General features: G+C 36.7%; 1 protein-coding gene across 3 annotated transcripts in view; it reads left to right on the top strand.

Moving 5' to 3' along the window:
• The window catches only part of erbb4b (erb-b2 receptor tyrosine kinase 4b), a 317,969-nt gene that overhangs the window by 260,356 nt on the left and 37,864 nt on the right, over positions 1–19,749 (top strand). For all 3 annotated transcript variants that reach the window (XM_052566051.1, XM_052566049.1, XM_052566050.1), the window contains 6 exons: positions 2,000–2,154; positions 3,466–3,510; positions 9,364–9,496; positions 11,118–11,240; positions 11,999–12,097; positions 13,908–14,093. In XM_052566051.1, coding sequence (XP_052422011.1) covers positions 2,000–2,154; positions 3,466–3,510; positions 9,364–9,496; positions 11,118–11,240; positions 11,999–12,097; positions 13,908–14,093 — 741 coding nt within the window. The remainder of the gene's footprint in view (positions 1–1,999; positions 2,155–3,465; positions 3,511–9,363; positions 9,497–11,117; positions 11,241–11,998; positions 12,098–13,907; positions 14,094–19,749) is intronic.

Below are 19,749 nucleotides of genomic sequence, written 5' to 3'. Positions count from 1 at the left end.
GCAAAATGTAAAAACATCTCAACTTTTCAGAATGCCGCAAGCGCACCGCGGGTCATGTGACAAGAACTAACCAATCAGCTTCATCCTTTCCCGTAACAACGTTGAGAGCTCAGCCAAGATGAAGGATCAGCTGATCATAGTTGTATATGGATTGCAATTTTGAAATAAATTTAGTAGCAGAGCTACTGCAAGCGATTTTTAGAGCTGCAAATCCATTTATCCTTCGCTGAAATTTCCGCGTCTCATGGAGAGAGCACGTCATTGTTGCTTAGCAAAGACAGACGCCTCATGAGCGCTTCTGCCCGAGCGCTTTGGAAAGGAGGAGAAAGACGCGCTTAGCGTTTTCCATGCGTTTTTAGGCACGATATGTGAACGGCCCCTAAGGCGCTCGCTCACTCAGCACGCGCTGAAGGCTCGTTGCAAAATGTCGAATGCCTTTAACAGACCAGAAATATAAGATCCTAAAATAACCAACAGGTCTGGTGTTTGGGTTGGATTCCCTGTAAGCTATAGTTTCTAAATGCTGCAGGGATAGTTTGCTGCGTGCATGTTTCTCCTTTTTTTCGTCTTTTCCCAGATAGTACTGACGCATATATCCCAGATATTCCCGCTGGTGTTTTTTTTTTTTTTTTTTTTATTCCCGCTGGTGTACCCTGTCATGTTGCAGATGCGACATACCGTTGTTTTTTTATCCACCACTCTCTTGCCATCACCATTATAGCTTAAAGGGAATCCAAAGTGCACCCAAACACCAGACCTGTTGGTTACTGGAGGATCTTCTTTTTCTAGTCTGTTAAACGCATTGGCCATTTTGCAACGAGCCTTCAGCGCGTACTGAGTGAGCGAGCGCCTGACTGAGTAGCCTAACATGAAACATATAAGATGGTGTTTTTTTCTTCTTCGGGAGTGTCAGGGGCGTTGCCTGTTACGTTGTTTGGGTTATTGGGCTACCTTGTTGAACGCATATCATTATATTTCTCTCTCTCTCTTTTTTTTTTTTTTTCAAATATAATTAATTACTCCAACGAACCGTTCGGTATACATAATGCGTACCGCGTACCGAACCGAAAGCGTCGTACCGAACGGTTCAATACGAATACGCGTATCGTTACACCCCTAATATATATATATATGTGTGTGTGTGTGTGTGTGTGTATTTACGTATAAATATATATATATATATATATATACACACATACACATACACACATTCATATATAGTAAAAACACTAATATTGTGAAATATGATTACAATTTATATGAATATAATATGTAATAAATTTTATGCAATTAAAAAAATAATTTATTTAAATAGAAGTCCTTTGTAACATAATAAATGCACTTTAATTCTTGTTTACAAATGTATGCATTCATATCTTTAAAAAATCCAAAACTGACACCAAAAATGTAGTAGTGTATGCCTTTTAATACTGCTTGAATGAATTGAATACTGAAAACTGTGGGTTGGTGGACCTGAAGCGGTGTCTGTTGTGTTCTGCCGGTCTCTCATGGCCGCGTCTGGGTGCCGTCTGCCGCTTTATTGCATCAGAGGCGGTTTACAGCGTGAAATGAAGAGCAGCTGTAATTGCTGCAAGGCATTTATTCATCTCTCACAATAGATTGGCTCATAAAGAAACACATATCTGCCTTGGTCTCAATGAGCACAGACAGATAGACTAAGCATACAGATGTTCCTCAAGGTTTGTGGGTGCTCTGTGTGGTAATAGAACAATACGGAGCATCTCTTCCTTTTGTCCAGGAAGCGTTATTTGTCTTTCTGGTTGATGAGGTGCTTGGATGACTCTAAGGGTGCTCATATTGATATCCCAGCTAACAATTCCCTCTCTTCGGCCTCCTCTTTCCATATTACCACTATAAATCCTGTGCCGGCTGATTGTTATGGTCATTGTGTGTGTGGTGAGGGATGGTTATTATCCATAGTTGCTGGTATTTTATGTGTCTCTTTTCTCCTCTTTCTCTTTCTCTTTCTCTCTTGCAGGGTCCTGATCACTGTGTTAAATGTCTTCACTTTAAAGACGGACCCAACTGTGTGGAGAAATGCCCTGATGGCCTACAGGGAGCAAACAGCTTCATCTTCAAATATGCTGAGGCCAACAATGAGTGTCACCCCTGCCATGTCAACTGTACCCAGGGGTATAAAAGTGTTTGTTAAATGTTTGCAATTTGTGAGTGTGTGCGTGGGAAATATATCTGTAGCAGTCCAGCTACTTCCTGTGCTTGTTTGCCACATCAGTTCTAGCCTCAGGAAGTTCGGATGGCCTATTTGTCAGTGCACTGACCCTTTTTAGAGCACTTGTGTCCTCGGAGCTGGCTGTGCATAAAGCATCATTAATTTTAGAGGAAGGAGTTTGCCCTTGCTGCGTCTCTGCCACCCAACTTTACTCTAAATGATACCCATCAAGCTCTCCGAATTTATCCGGCTGGGCACCTGGAAACTTAACCTCACCCCCTTGGGGTTACATGAGAGATGGCTCAGATTTCCTGCAGAAAAACATTATCAGCTCAAGGAATCTTCACACTGAGTCGCGGATTCACTTTTCTGCCTCCTGTGTCACATGAAAGCCCTCAACTGCTGACTGTTGTATCTGGGATCTCTGTCAGCCGGGGACGATTAGTGACGTTAAGCTTTTATAACGCTATCAGTGGGCTGACAAACCGACAAACCTGTGAGCATCAGGATGGAAGGGCAGGAACTCAGACGTCTAGGGAAAGACAGAAGAGACGTGGTTATTAAAATAGGTCTAGCATTGAGAGATCTGTAATGAATTGTGGCAATATAAAATGAAGGAGGACTGAGATGATTTTAATGTGTTTTTTATTTGATCTTTAAGTTGCCTAAAGATGGTCATTCGATTAGATTGAAAATCTTTATTCGTCATTGCGATTATGAGAGGGTTTAGATGGAGGACTTTGATGTAAATGGCATCTCTGATTTAAACTTCAATACGAAGACTTTTGCTGTTGGATGCTGTATGATTTAAGAATATTTTCAAACAATCTTTTTTAAATGTTAAATATTTTAATACACACAAACACACACACGTATATTTATATATATATATATATATATATATATATATATATATATATATATATATATACTGTATGTATCTCTATCTATCTATATATGTGTGTGTATCTGTGTATGTATGTACCAAGCATATGCTGTGGACAAATTTGTATTTACAGTATAAACAGTATAAATAGTAATTATTATTATTATTATTATTATTATTATTTTAAATAAAGAAAATTCAGAAAAGTTTTCTGTTAGAGTTAAATAATTTATAATTAGTTGTATATAAAGACAAGAGAGGTATATAGTATTACCCCGTTTAGATAGCTAAGTAAATACTGTGTGTGTGTAGTTGTGTGAGTGTGTAGCTGTCTTATAGGTTTACCTACTTTATGTTTTATGTTCATTCATATTCTTTATTGTTTCAGGTGCACAGGACCTCGTCTGCAAGACTGCATTGGCATGATGGACAGGTACACATTTTTATACATATTTGAGTGTTTTTCACCTTGGACAATAACATGGACAATGGACAGGACAATAAGAGAAAGAAAATAAAAAATTGTTGGGTAGAGAAAGGGGCATAACCAGGAAAGAACCAGGAGTAGTTTCACCTGCAACTCCAATAAAAGGCATTTTCAATATAAAATAATCATTTTACTTAAAGTTTAAACTCGAACAGCAATGATGTCCTGTAGCAGCACTAATTTCACACACACACACACACACACACACACACACTCATATACTACACACACACACAGTGACTTCTACTGTCAGAAGGTCAGAATCTTGGCACCAGTTTCTCTCTCATCTTTATTTTCTGTCTCGCTTGGCCTCCCTTAAGCCATCATTTATTCATGGCATCTATTTTGGTGTTCTGCCCAATGTCCAGTACTTGATTCTAGTCACACTGGCATCAATAGAGAATCACTGTGTCTGGAGATCCTTGACACCACACACAGTTATATCATAGCAGTAATTCAGTTGCAAGGCTTTTATACACAAGCAAATGTCTAAGACTACATTGGAAATCTCTGGAGAATTTTTTTTTATTATAATTATAATTTTCAAAAGTTGCAAAGAAAAGCACTGATAGAAATAATTGTAATTGTAATAATTAATAGCTAATTTAATGTTTAATTTTTTATTAAAAAATTTAAGGCATATTTGTGATTTTGGTCAAGTTTTCATTTAAAAATGGTTATACTGAAAGAGAAAAGCACACCGAATATTTTTTTTTTCTCATTGTACAGTACAACGCTCTCGCTTTGTCAAACCCAGCTGCATCTGATTGGCTCTTTCCTGCGCTGATGACATCATTAACACACACGGCTCATTGTTTTAACGCCAGCTGCCTTTCAACATACAGCTCTGCTTTAGCACAAGAATGTGAGATGGGGAAAAGGAAAGTTATATAATGACCAGGCCACAGTTCTGTGATTAATGTGCTGCTGTGAGGTCTGCGCGTTTGTGCGCGCACACATTTGCTTCATGGCATATTTGATAAATTGATATCACTTTCTTTTGCTCTCATGGGAGAGCTGGAACAAAATACCATTAACTGCTCAGAGCAAATGCGTTTGCTGTTTCAGATCTGCCATTACGTTACACACAGTCCCGGCAGGGCAGAGAAGCTGAAGCTAGAAATCATTTGTCTTGACCTCAGACGTCACAGCCACAAATGGTTCACGGACTAGTTGATGCATATTGAAACCAACTAGGGCAAAAGCTTCTCACAAGCTTCAGTCTGATTGGCTCTCTTTAGATGCTTGCAGACAGGGCACACACGTTTCTGTCCACTGGGATATTAAGTCTTGTTTAGAGGTTCTTCATTGAACACTTCTAATGATGATTTTTGACCAGAATAAGCTGTAATGTGAACCGGGCTTTATATGAAGACTATTCGATTTCTTTCTTACACACATACACATAGTTCTGTCCTGTCCTAATGGTGTGTTATAGAACAAAAGTGTATGCTGCTTGTTTGGACAGACTATCAGAGTAAATCTGCAGGGAGTAATCCTGGTAAAACACAGTGCTATCCTTGGTGACCAAACAAGCTCAAGAGAGAGGTGAACATCTCTAGTGTGGACTAGGTGAGAGGCGAGTGATAGCCAGATAACGATGATGTCATTTAACCATACATTGAAAGAATATTTAATTTATGATATCTTAATAGTTTATATGAAATGGTCCATATATAAAAAAAAATTCTTAATTTTAATGATTAGTTCTTACAGCTCATGAACGTCAAAAATACAGTATCTCAAAATATTCGAATATTTACATTAGAGTCTCATTAAATTACCATCCCTACACTTTAAATTCCGTGGGTGTGGGGTGGGGAGGGGGTGTTTTTTGAAACCACAATAATGGGGAAAACAGCTGTCATGGCAATGGTCCAGAAGATGGTCATTGCACCCTCCACACAGAGGGTAAGTCACAAAAGGTCAATACTGAAAGGGGAAGCTGATTACATAGTGCTGTATCAAAGCATATTAACTGCAAAGTTGACTGGGAGTAAGAAATTGGGTAAGAAAAGCTGCACAAGCAACAGGGATGACAGCAAGTTTGATAATACTGTCAAACAAAGCCAATTCAACACTTATGTTGAGCTTCACAAAGAAGTGGACGGAAGCTGGAGTCATTGCATCAAGAGTAATCACGCTTTGATACAGTACTCTGTGAACAGCCTCCCTTTTCAGTAATGACATTTTGTGACCTCTTATTTTATATATATATATATATATATATATATATATATATATATATATATATATATATATATATAATTAGTTTACTACTACTATTTACTTCTATGTACTCTCACAAAAGACACTGAACATTGTCGACATACATTATCATTCAGAAGTCTCTTATATTTGCAAAGTCTGCATTAAATTTAACAAAAATAAAATGATATTTTGAAATATTATTGCAGTTTTACATAACTGTTTTCTGCTTTGATACGTTTTAAAATGTAATTAATTCTATGCAGGCATAGCTGAAATTTCAGCAGCCACAGCTTCAACTTTAGTATCACATGATCCTTCAGAAGTCATTCTAATAAGCTGATTTGGTACTGAAGAAATAATTCCAAATCTTATTTATTAATTTTCATTTATTACCATTTATTTGAATTATACATTTTAAATGTCTTCACTTTATCTGTATAATCCATCCTTGCTAAATAAAAGTATTAATTAAAAAAAGAAAAGGAAAAAAAAAACCACTTTTTAATGGTTGTACTGTATGTTGTTTATATCTTATTTAAAATGTTATGAATATATAATATGTTTAATAGATAGATATTATATCACATTATTCAATTATATATGTATTATTTTTCTTCTAATATAATACAATTCCACATAAGAGGGATGGGTGGGTTGTGTCTTATCTTGTTTAGGACATCAGAATCTCCACCAGACTTTCAAAAATCCCAGTTTAAGCTCTCTGTAAAGTCTATTCTAAGTGTTTCTATCCAGACTCTCTCTTGCACATTTGGAAAAGACATGGCAGGTTACATAAAACAAGATGTCAGACATCCTGTCCTCCTTCCCCTGCAATATACGGCAGTGCCACACTACGTGCTGACAGCATTGCAGCATCAACATAATTGCCTGCTCATTGTCAGTGCGAGAGAAGCTCCCTCACGCATGTGGGATCTATACACTCGCACAGGCTTTGGAGGGTGATGGTACGCACTCGGCTATGGTCTCCATGGCTCATAAGCTTTGTGTTGTGACTGCAGATCAATATCGAATTAACGGGAGAGATTCTCATCTCTCCCATAGATAATCTAGCAGTCTATCGCTCATCATGCCTGGGCAGTGCTTCACTGTCCTCGCCTTATTGGGTGGGATTTCATTTCCATTCTACAAACTTGCAGTTCTTAGTTTATACAGAAGGGACGACCTAACACAAACACCTTATTTGAAGGCACTAAACACTTCCTTACAGAGCTATACTCACAGGAAGCAACTGGACAAGCACAACCGAATAGAATAAAACAGAATGGTCCCAAGATGAATTTTAAGCCCAGGCTTGTTGCCAGTCTGCTGTAATTAGGATATTAAATGGGCTGTAAGTTATTTATTTTACTGAATAAAAAATGTTCTTCAAGCTGTCAGATATCACTGAAATAAGTGCCTTGAGAAATTATTATTCTGTAAAGCACACAAGCAAAAAATAAAAATAAAAATTAGGCCAGTCTGCACTTTTCCAGCCAGTCAGAAACATTCTGTGTCTGCATAAAAATTTAGTTTTTTTACATTTAATGTGATGTCTCTCTCTCTCTCTCTCTCACTCTATACAGTGTGTATATATATATATATATATATATATATATATATATATATATATATATATATATTTCGTTCATTTTAGCAAAATGTAATAAAAATGTTACATGTTACTTCCCTTACACATCTAGTACTAACGCAAACATTGATCACACTACAAACAATACAAATAATACTATAATACTATAAGAAACAGATTAATTTATTATTTAGTCTCCGGGTTTGAGTCATTCCTTCATCACTTAACCTATAATCTTAACCAATGCAGTCTGAGCCGGAAAGAGAATTTATCAGTTCACCTTTTGATTCTTCGGGTTTAAGTCGTTCCTTCATCACGTGACAGCCCTATAAACTAAACATATGCTGTCTGAGCCAGAGAGAGAATTGATTAGTTCATCTCGAGTCTTTTGAGTCAGTCTTTTGTCACGTGATGTGACAGCATTGGATAGAGAAATTAATTTCCTTACAAACGGGTACATAGTTATTATTATTATTATCATCATTATTATAGTTGTTATTTACTCTTATAGTTATGTGATGCATTTTTGGTCTCAAATTTTAGCTTCCTACAGTATATAAATGTGTGAATTTCTGTCATGATGGTTCTTTTCCATAACACTGAATGTGGTGACAAAGGTAATAAAGAGTTTGTTATTATTATTATAAAGTCTCTTTCCGGCTCAGACTGCACAGGTAAAGCTTATGGGGTTGTCACATGATGAACAAACAACTCGAAAAACCGGAAGACTTGATAGATGAACTAATCAGTTCTCTTTCAGGCTCAAATTGCATTTGTTAACCTATGGGGCTGTCACATGATGAACGAACAACTCGAAAAACCCAAATACTCAAAAGAGGTGAATTTCAGTACAGAACCCATAGGATGTTGCGCATTCATGACTGAACGAATCACTCCCTGAAACGACTGGTTCATTCTGAGTCACAATAAAGATTCGTTCAAAAGGAACGAATCGTTCAAGAACGACCGACCACTAGTGCAGAGACAATTAGAAAGTAAGACTGGCAGTCTGAAGAGTTGGATCTTAATGAAAGGCCAGTAATAGAGCAGCATGAGATATGTATTGTATGCAGTCTGTGCTGATTTACTTCTGCCTTCTTCCATGCTAACTGAATTAGGCCTTTCATTAATGCTAAGGGGACACTTTCTGATAGTGATTCAAACTAAAAGCTCAAAGTACAGCCCAGGGAAGGCTGATGCAAGATGATAGCAGTTGGGAAGGCTTTTTGCAGCCACAGCCAACAAAATATCTCTTTTCTGTCTGAGAGGAAGGCTTTGTTCAGGTCCTGCTCATTTGTGGGATATTGCCAATTCTCAGCCCCCTTCTCTGATGGCTTTCTCTACTGATCTGTTCTTCTATTTTGTTCTCCTATAGTATATGTCAGGGGCTCTTAACTATACAGACAAATCTGTTGAGTTTTTCTGAAAATGTTCAATTTAGTAAACAAATAAATAAATACACTGTTCAAATTTTTTTTTAATGATATTTGTTTTTTGAACCAAGTCTCACCAAAGCTGCATTTATTTGATCTAAAATACAGTAAAAAATATATAATGTTGTGAAATATTAATAACATTTAAATATCAGTTTTCTATTTGAATGTTTATTAGAGTAATTTAAATGAGTTTTGAAGAATCATGCAATACTGAAGACTGGAGTAATGGCTGCTAAATATTCAGCCTTGTAATCAACACAAACACATTTTAAAATATATTAAAATACTGGTCTTGCAATAATATTACCATATTCATTGGATATTGTGACTTGGTGAGCATAATGTATTTATTTAAAAAACATTAAACGTTTGACCAGAAGTGTAAATAATTACATAAATAAATTCATGTTTTTGTATTTATTTATACATTCCCATGTTTAATTTTAAGGAAGTCTGATGTTAACATTACGAAGCACTGGATTATGTGTTATGGGACCAATTACCTAGTACTTTATTGTTATTGCATATGGTTAATGTTTGTTTTCTCCCATGTGTTTCCCTCAGGACTCCCCTCATTGCGGCCGGGATTATTGGAGGATTGTTTGTGGTGATCATCGTGGGCCTGAGTGTTGCCATATCAGTGAGGAGGAAGAGCATCAAGAAGAAGAGAGCCTTGAGACGCTTCTTGGAGACTGAGGTTAGACACAGTCCATCTTCTTTTCCTATTTTATTTACTTTTTTTTTTTTTCAAGCTGGGACTCATGGCACTCTGTATTTCTTTTAAAGTGGTTCTTTGAGAGGAAGTACCCACCAGCAAAAGGAGATGAGTCAGGTCATTTCCTGATTAAATTTAGTGTTTCATAAGTTGATAAAGGAACCTGTGCTGGTAAAGTTTAAACTACCTCACTGTTGCTTTGATTATTATGAACCTCATGAACAGTCAAACTAAATGTATTCCAGTGCTGAGTTTAATATCCTTTCTTTGGGCCTTTTTAAAAGTGATTGTATGTGTTAATTAAATAGACATTAATGAAAAATTGTGTCCTTGCTAATGTGCTGATAGCTTCACTTATGGCTTTTTTCCCCTCTTAATGCTCACTGTCTTTCCTTTTCATTTACACTTTCTCTTTCTATCTATCTACCTTCTACATAGTTTATTTTTAATATTGGAATAATAGCATCTCTTTGGACCTTTTTTTAAAGTGATTTTGTATGTAAATTAAATAAACATTAAAGAAAAATTTTGTCCTTGATAGTGTGATGTTGGCCTCACTTGTGGCTCAATTTTTTCCTCTTAATGTTTACTGTCTTTCCTTTTCATTTACTCATTCTCTTTCTATCCATCCTCCTGATATCTTAGTTTATTTTTCATACCACAGTGTGGGTGGAGAGTTCATAAGAGTGCAGGTTGCACAAGGATCCTGTGTTCCTGTGCCCAAGGGTTCTGACCCCTCCTCTTCAAGCATGCATATATCCGTATGGCCTCAGGCTTTGAATGGAGAGTATAACGCTCTCCTCAGACACTCCAAAGAATAATCTGAAGCAGACCCACGCATGCCACTTAAGGAAGCACATGTGTGTGAAAATGGACATCAATATGTATAACCCATATGGTCTTGAATGTCCCAAATATAAATTTTCACCAAAGTAGACTGTTCTCATCACTATAAATTCATATTACATTGGAACGCTACAATGCTGCCAAGGTTTCAGCACCACGGACAGTTCTTGATCTGTGTTTCAGCACCGCCTGCAGCGGACAGCTCCCCGGATCACAGCTCATCCTCCATTGGCTCTCCTCTGCCTTCTGTGTCCAGGCTCCTGATTTACAATTCCATTTAAATGAAGAAGTGCTATTGTTTTTTAATCAGGCGGCTGTGATGAGCCAGGGGACGCCGCAAAGGGTCGATAGAACGGCTGATTTACGCTCTCTCTCTATCTCTCATCCTCTCTTACGCTTCCCAGTCTCTCTCCTACACACTCTCTCAGTTCATATTTTTATCAGGTTAACCTTCTCTCTTTCTGCCTTTCTTTCCTGTATCTTCTCTCTTTGCTGTTTCCTCTTATCTCTGTCCCCCTCTCTCTCGTCACATTTCAATAGTTCCTTTATCGCCAGGGGGTTTTATGCATTGATTGAACTCTCAAACTCTGATATGTGCTGCATAATGGCACAGAAAGAATAAATAAATTACAGGGAATTCATACACTATGATCTGTGCTCTTCAGTTTATTTGAGTTAGGGCCGAACGTTCATCGATTGCCCAGATTGATTGTAGCATCCCTGACGGTGTCTCCCTTACTTCCTTTGTGTGTCTCAGTTGGTGGAGCCTCTGACGCCCAGCGGTGCGGCCCCAAATCAAGCCCAGTTGCGCATTCTAAAAGAGACCGAGCTGAAAAGGGTGAAGATCCTGGGAGCTGGGGCCTTTGGTACCGTTTACAAGGTAATGACATCAAAACTTCTGTTTAGCAAGTATGCATTAAAGTATGTGTTAAATTGATCAAAAGTGGCAGTAAACTATTTTTTACAGTGAAAAAAAAACTACCATCAAAAGGATAAAATTACTTTCACAAACATTAATATTTTTAAAGGTAATAGATTACAAAACTGCTGTATCTATAAAATAAATGGCAATTTTATTCTTATCTTTGAGATACAGTTATAGTTCTTATTCAATTGTATGCATGTCTGTATAGTTTTTATTTATTTTTTAAATTGATTTTTTTTGTTGTTGTTTTAGTACAAGCTTAACTAAATTAAAATGGGAAATGGTGCTTTGGCAACTAACTGAAATAAAGTTTTTTTAATTTTTATTTTGGTGAACATTTTCTCCCATTTAATAATAATAATAAATACATACATATATATATATATTATTTTATTTTTTTATTATTATTTTTTTTTTTAGTTACTCTGATAAATATTAACCCTGATAAATTCAGCCTTGGTTAACATTAGAAACTTCTTTCAAAATCATACAAAATTATTTTACCAACCCCAAACTTTTGATCTGGAGCGCACTTCAAAAAAAAAAAAAAGTGTACAAAATCAAATAGAATTACTTTGAAGAAGATGTTTGAAGATAGTCTTTTTTGAACCATTATAAGGCCAACCATCGAAAACACATTTTTTCAGTAAAAATAAAAATTACATCTCCAACCAATACCTCTAAGAAATATTTTTTTGTGTGTGTGTTTTCAGGGCATCTGGGTACCTGAGGGCGAGACTGTGAAGATCCCTGTTGCCATAAAGATCTTGAACGAGGCGACAGGCCCAAAAGCCAATGTAGAGTTCATGGATGTGAGTGTCGCTCTGTTGCAAGGCTTGTAGCTGTAGTTTGTGTAATCCCACTAAGCGAATATTCTGCCCTTTAGTACTTCAAAAGAAAAAATGCATGTAAACCTCAAATTGGCCCATCCTCTTAGATGATGCAAGAACTATGAAACACTTACCAAAGGCTTTTCTCACCCATGATGAGTGCAATCTAAAATAGGTTATTTCTGCTCATGTTCACATTTGCTCACTTGCATGTAGATGCTGCTCCGTTTTGATCTTAGCTCCGCATGTGTTTGTCTTGAGTGAGATATCTTTGCATATGTACATGTTTTAGAGTGGTCTCTCCATGACTCCCCCATGTAAGGTATTTCCCACAATTCATCAGTGTTAATGGGCATTTCACTTTCAGAATATTCTTAGGGGTTTGCAGATGAACAGATCCACTCATACTGCGCTCAAACCACAGAAGCGTGTGAAGGCAGATCAGACATGTAGACGCTGACCCCCGCTGTTGATTGGGCAAGCAGCGTGCGCGTACGCAATCATCTCAGCAGCTGGAGAATAGCAGGAGCGTGAATGCTCATTATATAACTGTCAAGTGTGTAATTTTATGTAGTACTCGGATAATGGGTTTGTGTGTGTGTGTTTGCCAATACGGGATGTGTGTTACAAACTGTTTTAGTTTTTAAAATGTTCAAACAAACGTAAGAGGATCCCTCCAAGGCCTGAAATCATATTAATGGAAAAGGCATCTTTTATTGCGATAATATAACCTTATGGCCCAAGGTTTGGATATTATTTCTAAATTATCCCCTTAGTGTTTATGGAAATTATATGTATTTTTTTATGTTCTCTATTTTCTTAGTCCCTGATACTTTTATACCCTGTGCCATCTTTTGTTTGGACCACAGGTTAAATATGTTGAATATAAACCGGATTTAAGATCGTAAATGTGCTCTCGTTTAGTGAGATGCTTCACACATTTCAATTTTTTTCCTAGATTGCTTGATCATACTGTACTGAAAGTAACTGAAATAGACCTATGACACTTTCAGAATATAATAGATGGTCATTTTCAGCATGTAAGTGAGCAGTGTTAGTGATTTATGGGTAATAAGTCTGCCTTGTATATCCTCCAGGTTATGCAAGTGTCATGAAACAAAGTGAATAAATCCTACCCTCATTTCGCAGACTGTAACTATGGGGCTGTTTCACAGATGAATCTCAGTGGGACGTCATGGCTGTGTATGTGTTTTTACATGCATGACAAGAAGTGTTTCAAAGCCAATCTGTGATAAATTGTCTGCACTGAATCTATTTGTAAATGTAAGATGTGTGCACTTTTGAAAATTGAAATTGAAACTTCCTGTCATTTGGTAAATATAATACACTTGAATGAACACTTTTATTCAGCAAGGATGCATTAAATTGACCAAAAGTGACAGCAAAGACAAAAAAAAAAAAAATCATTTTTAAAATAAATGCTGTTCTTTTGATTCTATTTATCAAAGAATCCTGGAAAAAATGCCTCATGCTTTCCACAAAAATATTAGACACTGCAACTATTTTCAACACTGATAATATTAAAGGGATAGTTCACCCAAAATTCTGTCATTAATTGCTCACTCTAATCTCGTTCCAAATCCATAAAACCTTTGTTCATCTTCAGAACACACACACACACACACACATATATATATTATTCATTTAGAGAATTACGTCATCGAATGCGTCTACTTGAAAGAAGAATACAGTTTAAAATGTTTTATTTACAGTACCTTCTCCAAAATCGATTGTTTCCTGTGCTCTGAGTTCCTGTTTTTGTTCCCTCCAGGAGGCTCTGATCATGGCCAGCATGGAGCATCCTCACCTGGTGCGGTTATTGGGTGTGTGTCTGAGCCCCACCATTCAGCTGGTCACTCAGCTCATGCCCCACGGATGTCTGCTGGACTATGTACATGAGCATAAAGACAATATCGGCTCCCAATTACTGCTCAACTGGTGTGTTCAGATCGCCAAGGTAAGACTTAACTATTGAACTCAGCATTACTCATGGAGACCACACTTACAGTATGTATCTTATCTGTTTATGGCCTTTGATATCGCTCATGTTTTATCAAAAGTGCTAATAAATTCTTTAGATGTGAGACTTAAAGTAGAAAGAAATGACCTACTGCGTGACCTACTTTTTTGTCTGCTGTGTAAACTTGCATTAAAACACTGTTCAGATGTTTGCTCGATCTCTTTTCCTCCCAGTCATGCAGCGAGCATCGTTTTGCCATATTTCTTTGATTTTGGACCCCCACCCCATCTGCTGTCTGTACCACTCTGTTTATCTTCCTCCCACACCAATGGTGGTCATATTTCCTCGTCTCTGTTACTCCCAGACTAGGAGTGCATGTGAATGATCTCAGAGCAGCAGCACCTCAAAGGCTGCTGGGATAGATAAGCAGCGCACACGCACGCTCTGTCTGATCTGAGCTCCACGTTGTAACTGGGAGCTTTGCTTTGTGTCACTCGAGAGGAAAACTTTTGACACCTCTGAGCTGCAGAACTGTACAGTATATCAACTCTGTGTGGGGGGTTTGAAAAACAATGATTTATCACAACAGTAACAAAGCAGCTATTTCAGGAGTTATTGTTTACAAAATATTCTTAAAAGCAAAAAAAAAAGGCTCTTGAATGCGAATACACCAGGTTATACAGGAGTTGCATCACAGCAGGTGGTAGTTGCTGCTATGTAACTGCTCAACTAAAACTTATGAAGTATTCGCAGCCTGAATGGTGTTTTATGATTTTACAAAGACAGAGATGAAAAGAGGGAACATACACTGCCTTTTTAAAAGTTTGGGGTCTGTAAGGCTTTACAAATATGTTTGGTCTCTTTCAGTCACAAAGACTGCATTTATTTAATCAAAGAAATACCGTAAAAAGTGTAATATTTTAAAATATTGTTAAAATTTCAAATGACTTAGACTACATAGAGGACTGTACTGTCACTTTAGATCAGTTTAATGTGTCGTTGCTTAATAAAAGTTTTATACGGACCCCACATTTTTGAACGGTAGTGTAAGCCTTATATGTACTTGCTGCAGTTGAGCATAGCCATAAATTTCAGATTAATTGCAAGTATAATATTGCATTAAGAATTTATTGGCAGTTACTTATAGGGCTGTGCAAAAATCAAATGCGATTTTCATGCACATCTCGTATAAAGGCGCTCCTGAGATTGGAAGTACATCTCCAGCACGTGCATTCAGATTAGGGTTGCCAGGTTTCAAAATAAATCCTGCCCACTTGCTTCTAAAAACTAGTCTATAACTAGCCCAATCGCATTTCCAGGAGGTTCGACGATGAAACATTGCATCCCGGGGTTAAAATACACATTTTTTGGCAGGGTTGCCTTGGTAAAATTTGCATTTTAGGGGCTAAACATTGTTATTGGTATTGGGGTCGTTTCAATCCACGGACATGAAAAACAACCGCGGACTTGGCAACACTGGTTCAGGTGGAGCGGCATTTACTACACAGAGCCATAGTCCACCGACAAGCTACACAAAATCGCTTTCAAAATCAACAAAGAATCGCCTGGAACGAAACACGATTGGGCTAGTTTAATTGGGTAGATTTTGTTTTGAAAACCTGGCAATCCTGATCTGAACGCACGTCCTGGAGATATACTACTAATCACAGGAGTGCCTTTACTGACAAGATGCGCATGAAAATCGCATTCGATTTTTTGCACAGCCCTAGTTACCTATTGATCTGCTTATTTTTGCTTATTGCTCTATTGCTTATTACTTTATATCTATCGCACATCTAGTGGTATTTGTGAATTAATCAGTTCCTTAAAACAAATTGATTGAATGAATGATTCAGTAATTCATAAACTTGTGTGGTTCCTAAATGAATCAGTGTTTTTCAACATATTGTGTATTATTTGCTCACTCAAACACCGCCTACTAGTGTAGTGATGCAACATGCAGAAAGTGTACTTTAAAATACTTCCCCTTATAAATACATTTTTGATTCAGTTTATATGAATCTCATGTACTTAAATCATAGTTTTAGAAGGCTAGTTGGTATTCAAATTTTGTTGCTGTACTCACATGACCACTCAACAGGCTTTCCAAATCAGCTGTATGGAATAAAGATTTTAGGCACAATTCTTTTGAGAAATTTTAACCTGAAGTGATACAATCGGAGGTTATTATTTATGTATTAGACTTGCCTCATAAGAGGCTTTTCTAAGAGTGGGCTATGATGTGGGAGTAAAATCAGACAGCGTCTGCCCTGTTCTTTTCAAGATAATGGGTAAAACGAGCCAAGGCTTTAGTAATGTCACCTCATATATACTCAGTGTTAAATTACTAGCTTCAAAATAATAACTTAAACCGACCTTTCACTGCTGCATTATACAAAATTATGGAGGGATAGTTTTCAGTGAGCCAATTTCTTGGACATATACAGTATATAAAGCCTTGTTGTAAACAGCTGCTGTGATTGTTGATGCAGTTCATCTTGATCAGCGAAATAGGGCTTTAGTGTCTATAAAACTGTTTGTTGTACATACTATTTATTTTAATCCATTGCATAAAGTTGGCCAGTTACTATACACAACTCATTTTGAAAAGAAACAAGCATTTTTTTACTTATGTTTTGTTGTGGTCCATACATTATTGATGAAGTAAAACCGTGCTATATACATTATTTACAAGTACCTTATTACAGACATAGAACATGTTGTTTTCGCCGAGCCATCTTCATGCAGCTCCACTGACATATAAAGCCATACTCAGGCAGTGTTTGTGAGTGAGTGTGTGTGTTTATGTTCGTATGTGTGTGTGTGTGTTTCTGTCGGGCTTCTTCTAATGAGGCCAGAGGAAAAGAAAACCATCAAATAAACAGTGAAAAGAGACCGTGAAAATGCTCTCTTTCACAATCAGGTATTGAGCATTAGACTTGAAAGATACTTGAGTTTGTGGAGTTCTAGGTATGGTAACAGGAATGGAAGCAGTTGTTGGAAACAATGGCGAATTGTCCAATGTCCTCTTTATAAGTATTTTAATACATGTGTCCTTCCCCTTGCAGTTTACAAAGCGGTCTTCTTTATACTTCCAATGCAAGCCACTGAAAAGTGTATACAAAATTCAGGGCTAAACCAAAAGGAGATGTCAGGCCAGTACTTCACATTTTTACTTCCCCTGCTAACATTTTGTTTTGCCCCACCAAAAAAAAGAAAAGAAAAAAAGATTAGTAGATAATAGATTTTTTTTTCTAAATTTATATTTTCCTTATTATTATAATTATTATTATTATTATATATTAATATAAAATATATTATTTGAAAGAGACACCTTTTTCCAATAAAGCTATAATGTGAGCAATTCAAAGTGTACTAAAAGACTACTATGTTTTCCATAGTTTGTGTTACTGTGCCCAACAGGTTAATGGCAGCCAGAAGGTCAGTGGCATTTCTGTGAAAGTAAACACACTTTATTCAATAGATTATTGATGAAATATTCAGACATGAGTGTAATTTTACTAAGTGGTTAATAATTGAATAATGCAATGAGATGAGATTGGCCAGAGGTGCACTAAACCAGCATAGGAAAAGTCGTGGCCTAATGGTTAGAAATTTGGACTTGCAATCCAAAGGTTGTGAGTTCGAGTCTTGGGCTGGCAGGAATTGTAGGTGGAATGAGTCAATGTACAGTGCTCTCTCCACCTTCAATACCACGACTGAGATGAGCATGATGTTAAATGAAGAGCACAAATTCTGAGTTTGGCTGTATGTCACGTCACATGTGCACTTCTTTATTTCTTTGACATTTCACAGGTGCTCTTTTAATGAATTGCACTTTGGCATGTGGAACAGAATCAGTGTGATCAAGTATAGACCTAAAAACAAGCCTGACATGTGAAGGTTAAATTTTGATGCCCTGTGAGATCAAAAGTTGAAATCTTCACTGTCATAAACCATACAATAAAACCAAAAACCAATACCAATTTGTACCCATTACCCCCTGCACCCCCACTTTATTTTGATAGTGTATATATATATATATGTGTGTGTGTGTGTGTGTGTGTGTATACTTAAAATATACATACAATAAAATATACATAAAAAACTTAATTTTTCTTTACATATTATTGCAAATATTTGTTCTTTAAAAAAATTACAAGATGGAAATTAAACAGCTGTAAGGTAACAAAGTAACTCCATTACTAGAAAACAATGGCATAAAATCCAATATATATTTATATAAATAATTCTTTATATAATTCTTTATTGCACCTCCTGTTGGCAGCCTTTCCTTCAAGTTAAGATCTTGTAGAGCAGTACAAAGCAGCATCATCTCTCAAATTAACATTGTGGAGATGACAACCATCTGCAGCCATGCAAGACTGAAGTTTCCCTTAAATACTAATTGTGAGGCACTGTACCATAACATTCATGCAGTAATTACACATTTGGCCGTTGTGTTTTGAATGTTTACCACTAGAGTCTGTATTTTCCGAGTGGCATTTAGAAAAGCAGCTTACAGGTGTAATTGTTAAGGAAACAGACTGTGACACACAAAAAAATGACAGCACAGACAAATAACAGACACACAGCATGAAACAGCCAAACGTTCACACATGCCTGCACACTCATTAAGGCTGCATCCCATGAAATGATTTTTCAGATGTAAAGCTTCATTTACATAGTCGTTCAGGAATCAGAGAGTCCTTGTGTGTGTCTGCGTCTGAGTTAATAGCCCTGCTGGCTGTCCGTCAGTTTCCAGCAAAGTATACTTTCTGTGGCAAACCCCAAAGAGACAAACTCTCATCACAGTAATTTCAGTGATTAGAAGTAAAAAGTGATTAGAAGTTCAAATTCTGGTAACTGAAAGTGATGTCTGATTTGTTTACTTTTTATCTTTTTCTAAAAGTTTAACCCACTTTGGCATATTTGCAGACCATTGTGAACATAACTATGACAAAACATGACAGTAAATTAAACTGAAAGTATTTATATATTAATATACACTTTGGCAACTGCCATATGCGTTAACAATGTATAAAAATGTGTCATGTAATAAAGTTCCTTGCCTCCTCTGAGAAAACTGTCTTGACATAGTTCTGCCAACAGGAAGAGAACTTTATATATTGGAAAGTGCACGTATATACACACTGGGTGGTTTGCAGTTCAATTTCATTGCATGTTACAGGGTTCTTATTAAGTTCAATGATGATACTGTTACCATCAGAGGCAACAATTATGCCTTTTATCCTTTCATGGTTCATTTCATCTTGGAATCATCCTATTCTTCGTGTCTGAAGCTAAGCCAGTTGAATTTTCAATAGATTAAATTAAATAGAGGCTTGATATTCAATGGTTTTAAGTTGAGATGACAATCGTCTGGCTTCTAACATGCTAATTATAAACTACAGATTGACCGTTGAGTAAGACATCTAAAGATTTCTTGAAATTACACCTTTCCTGAACAATGTAACCTAATTAGCTAAATTAAAACCTGATTTAACATTGTGGATATGTCAGCCCGGTTGGCTCATACCACCTAGAGCTCTTCTGTTTGAATTGAACCTTTAAAGCATCCTCTGGGTGCTGCCAACCCAAGACAAACAAACGCATGCAAAGCAATAAACTTTAAAGGCCATCCGTGCAGATC

The sequence above is a fragment of the Carassius gibelio genome, chromosome B9, assembly GCF_023724105.1.
Source record: "Carassius gibelio isolate Cgi1373 ecotype wild population from Czech Republic chromosome B9, carGib1.2-hapl.c, whole genome shotgun sequence".
NCBI classification, from domain to species: Eukaryota; Metazoa; Chordata; class Actinopteri; order Cypriniformes; family Cyprinidae; genus Carassius; species Carassius gibelio.
The sequence above is the reverse complement of the archived record's forward strand: the minus strand, read 5'-3'. Positions and strand labels throughout refer to the sequence as shown.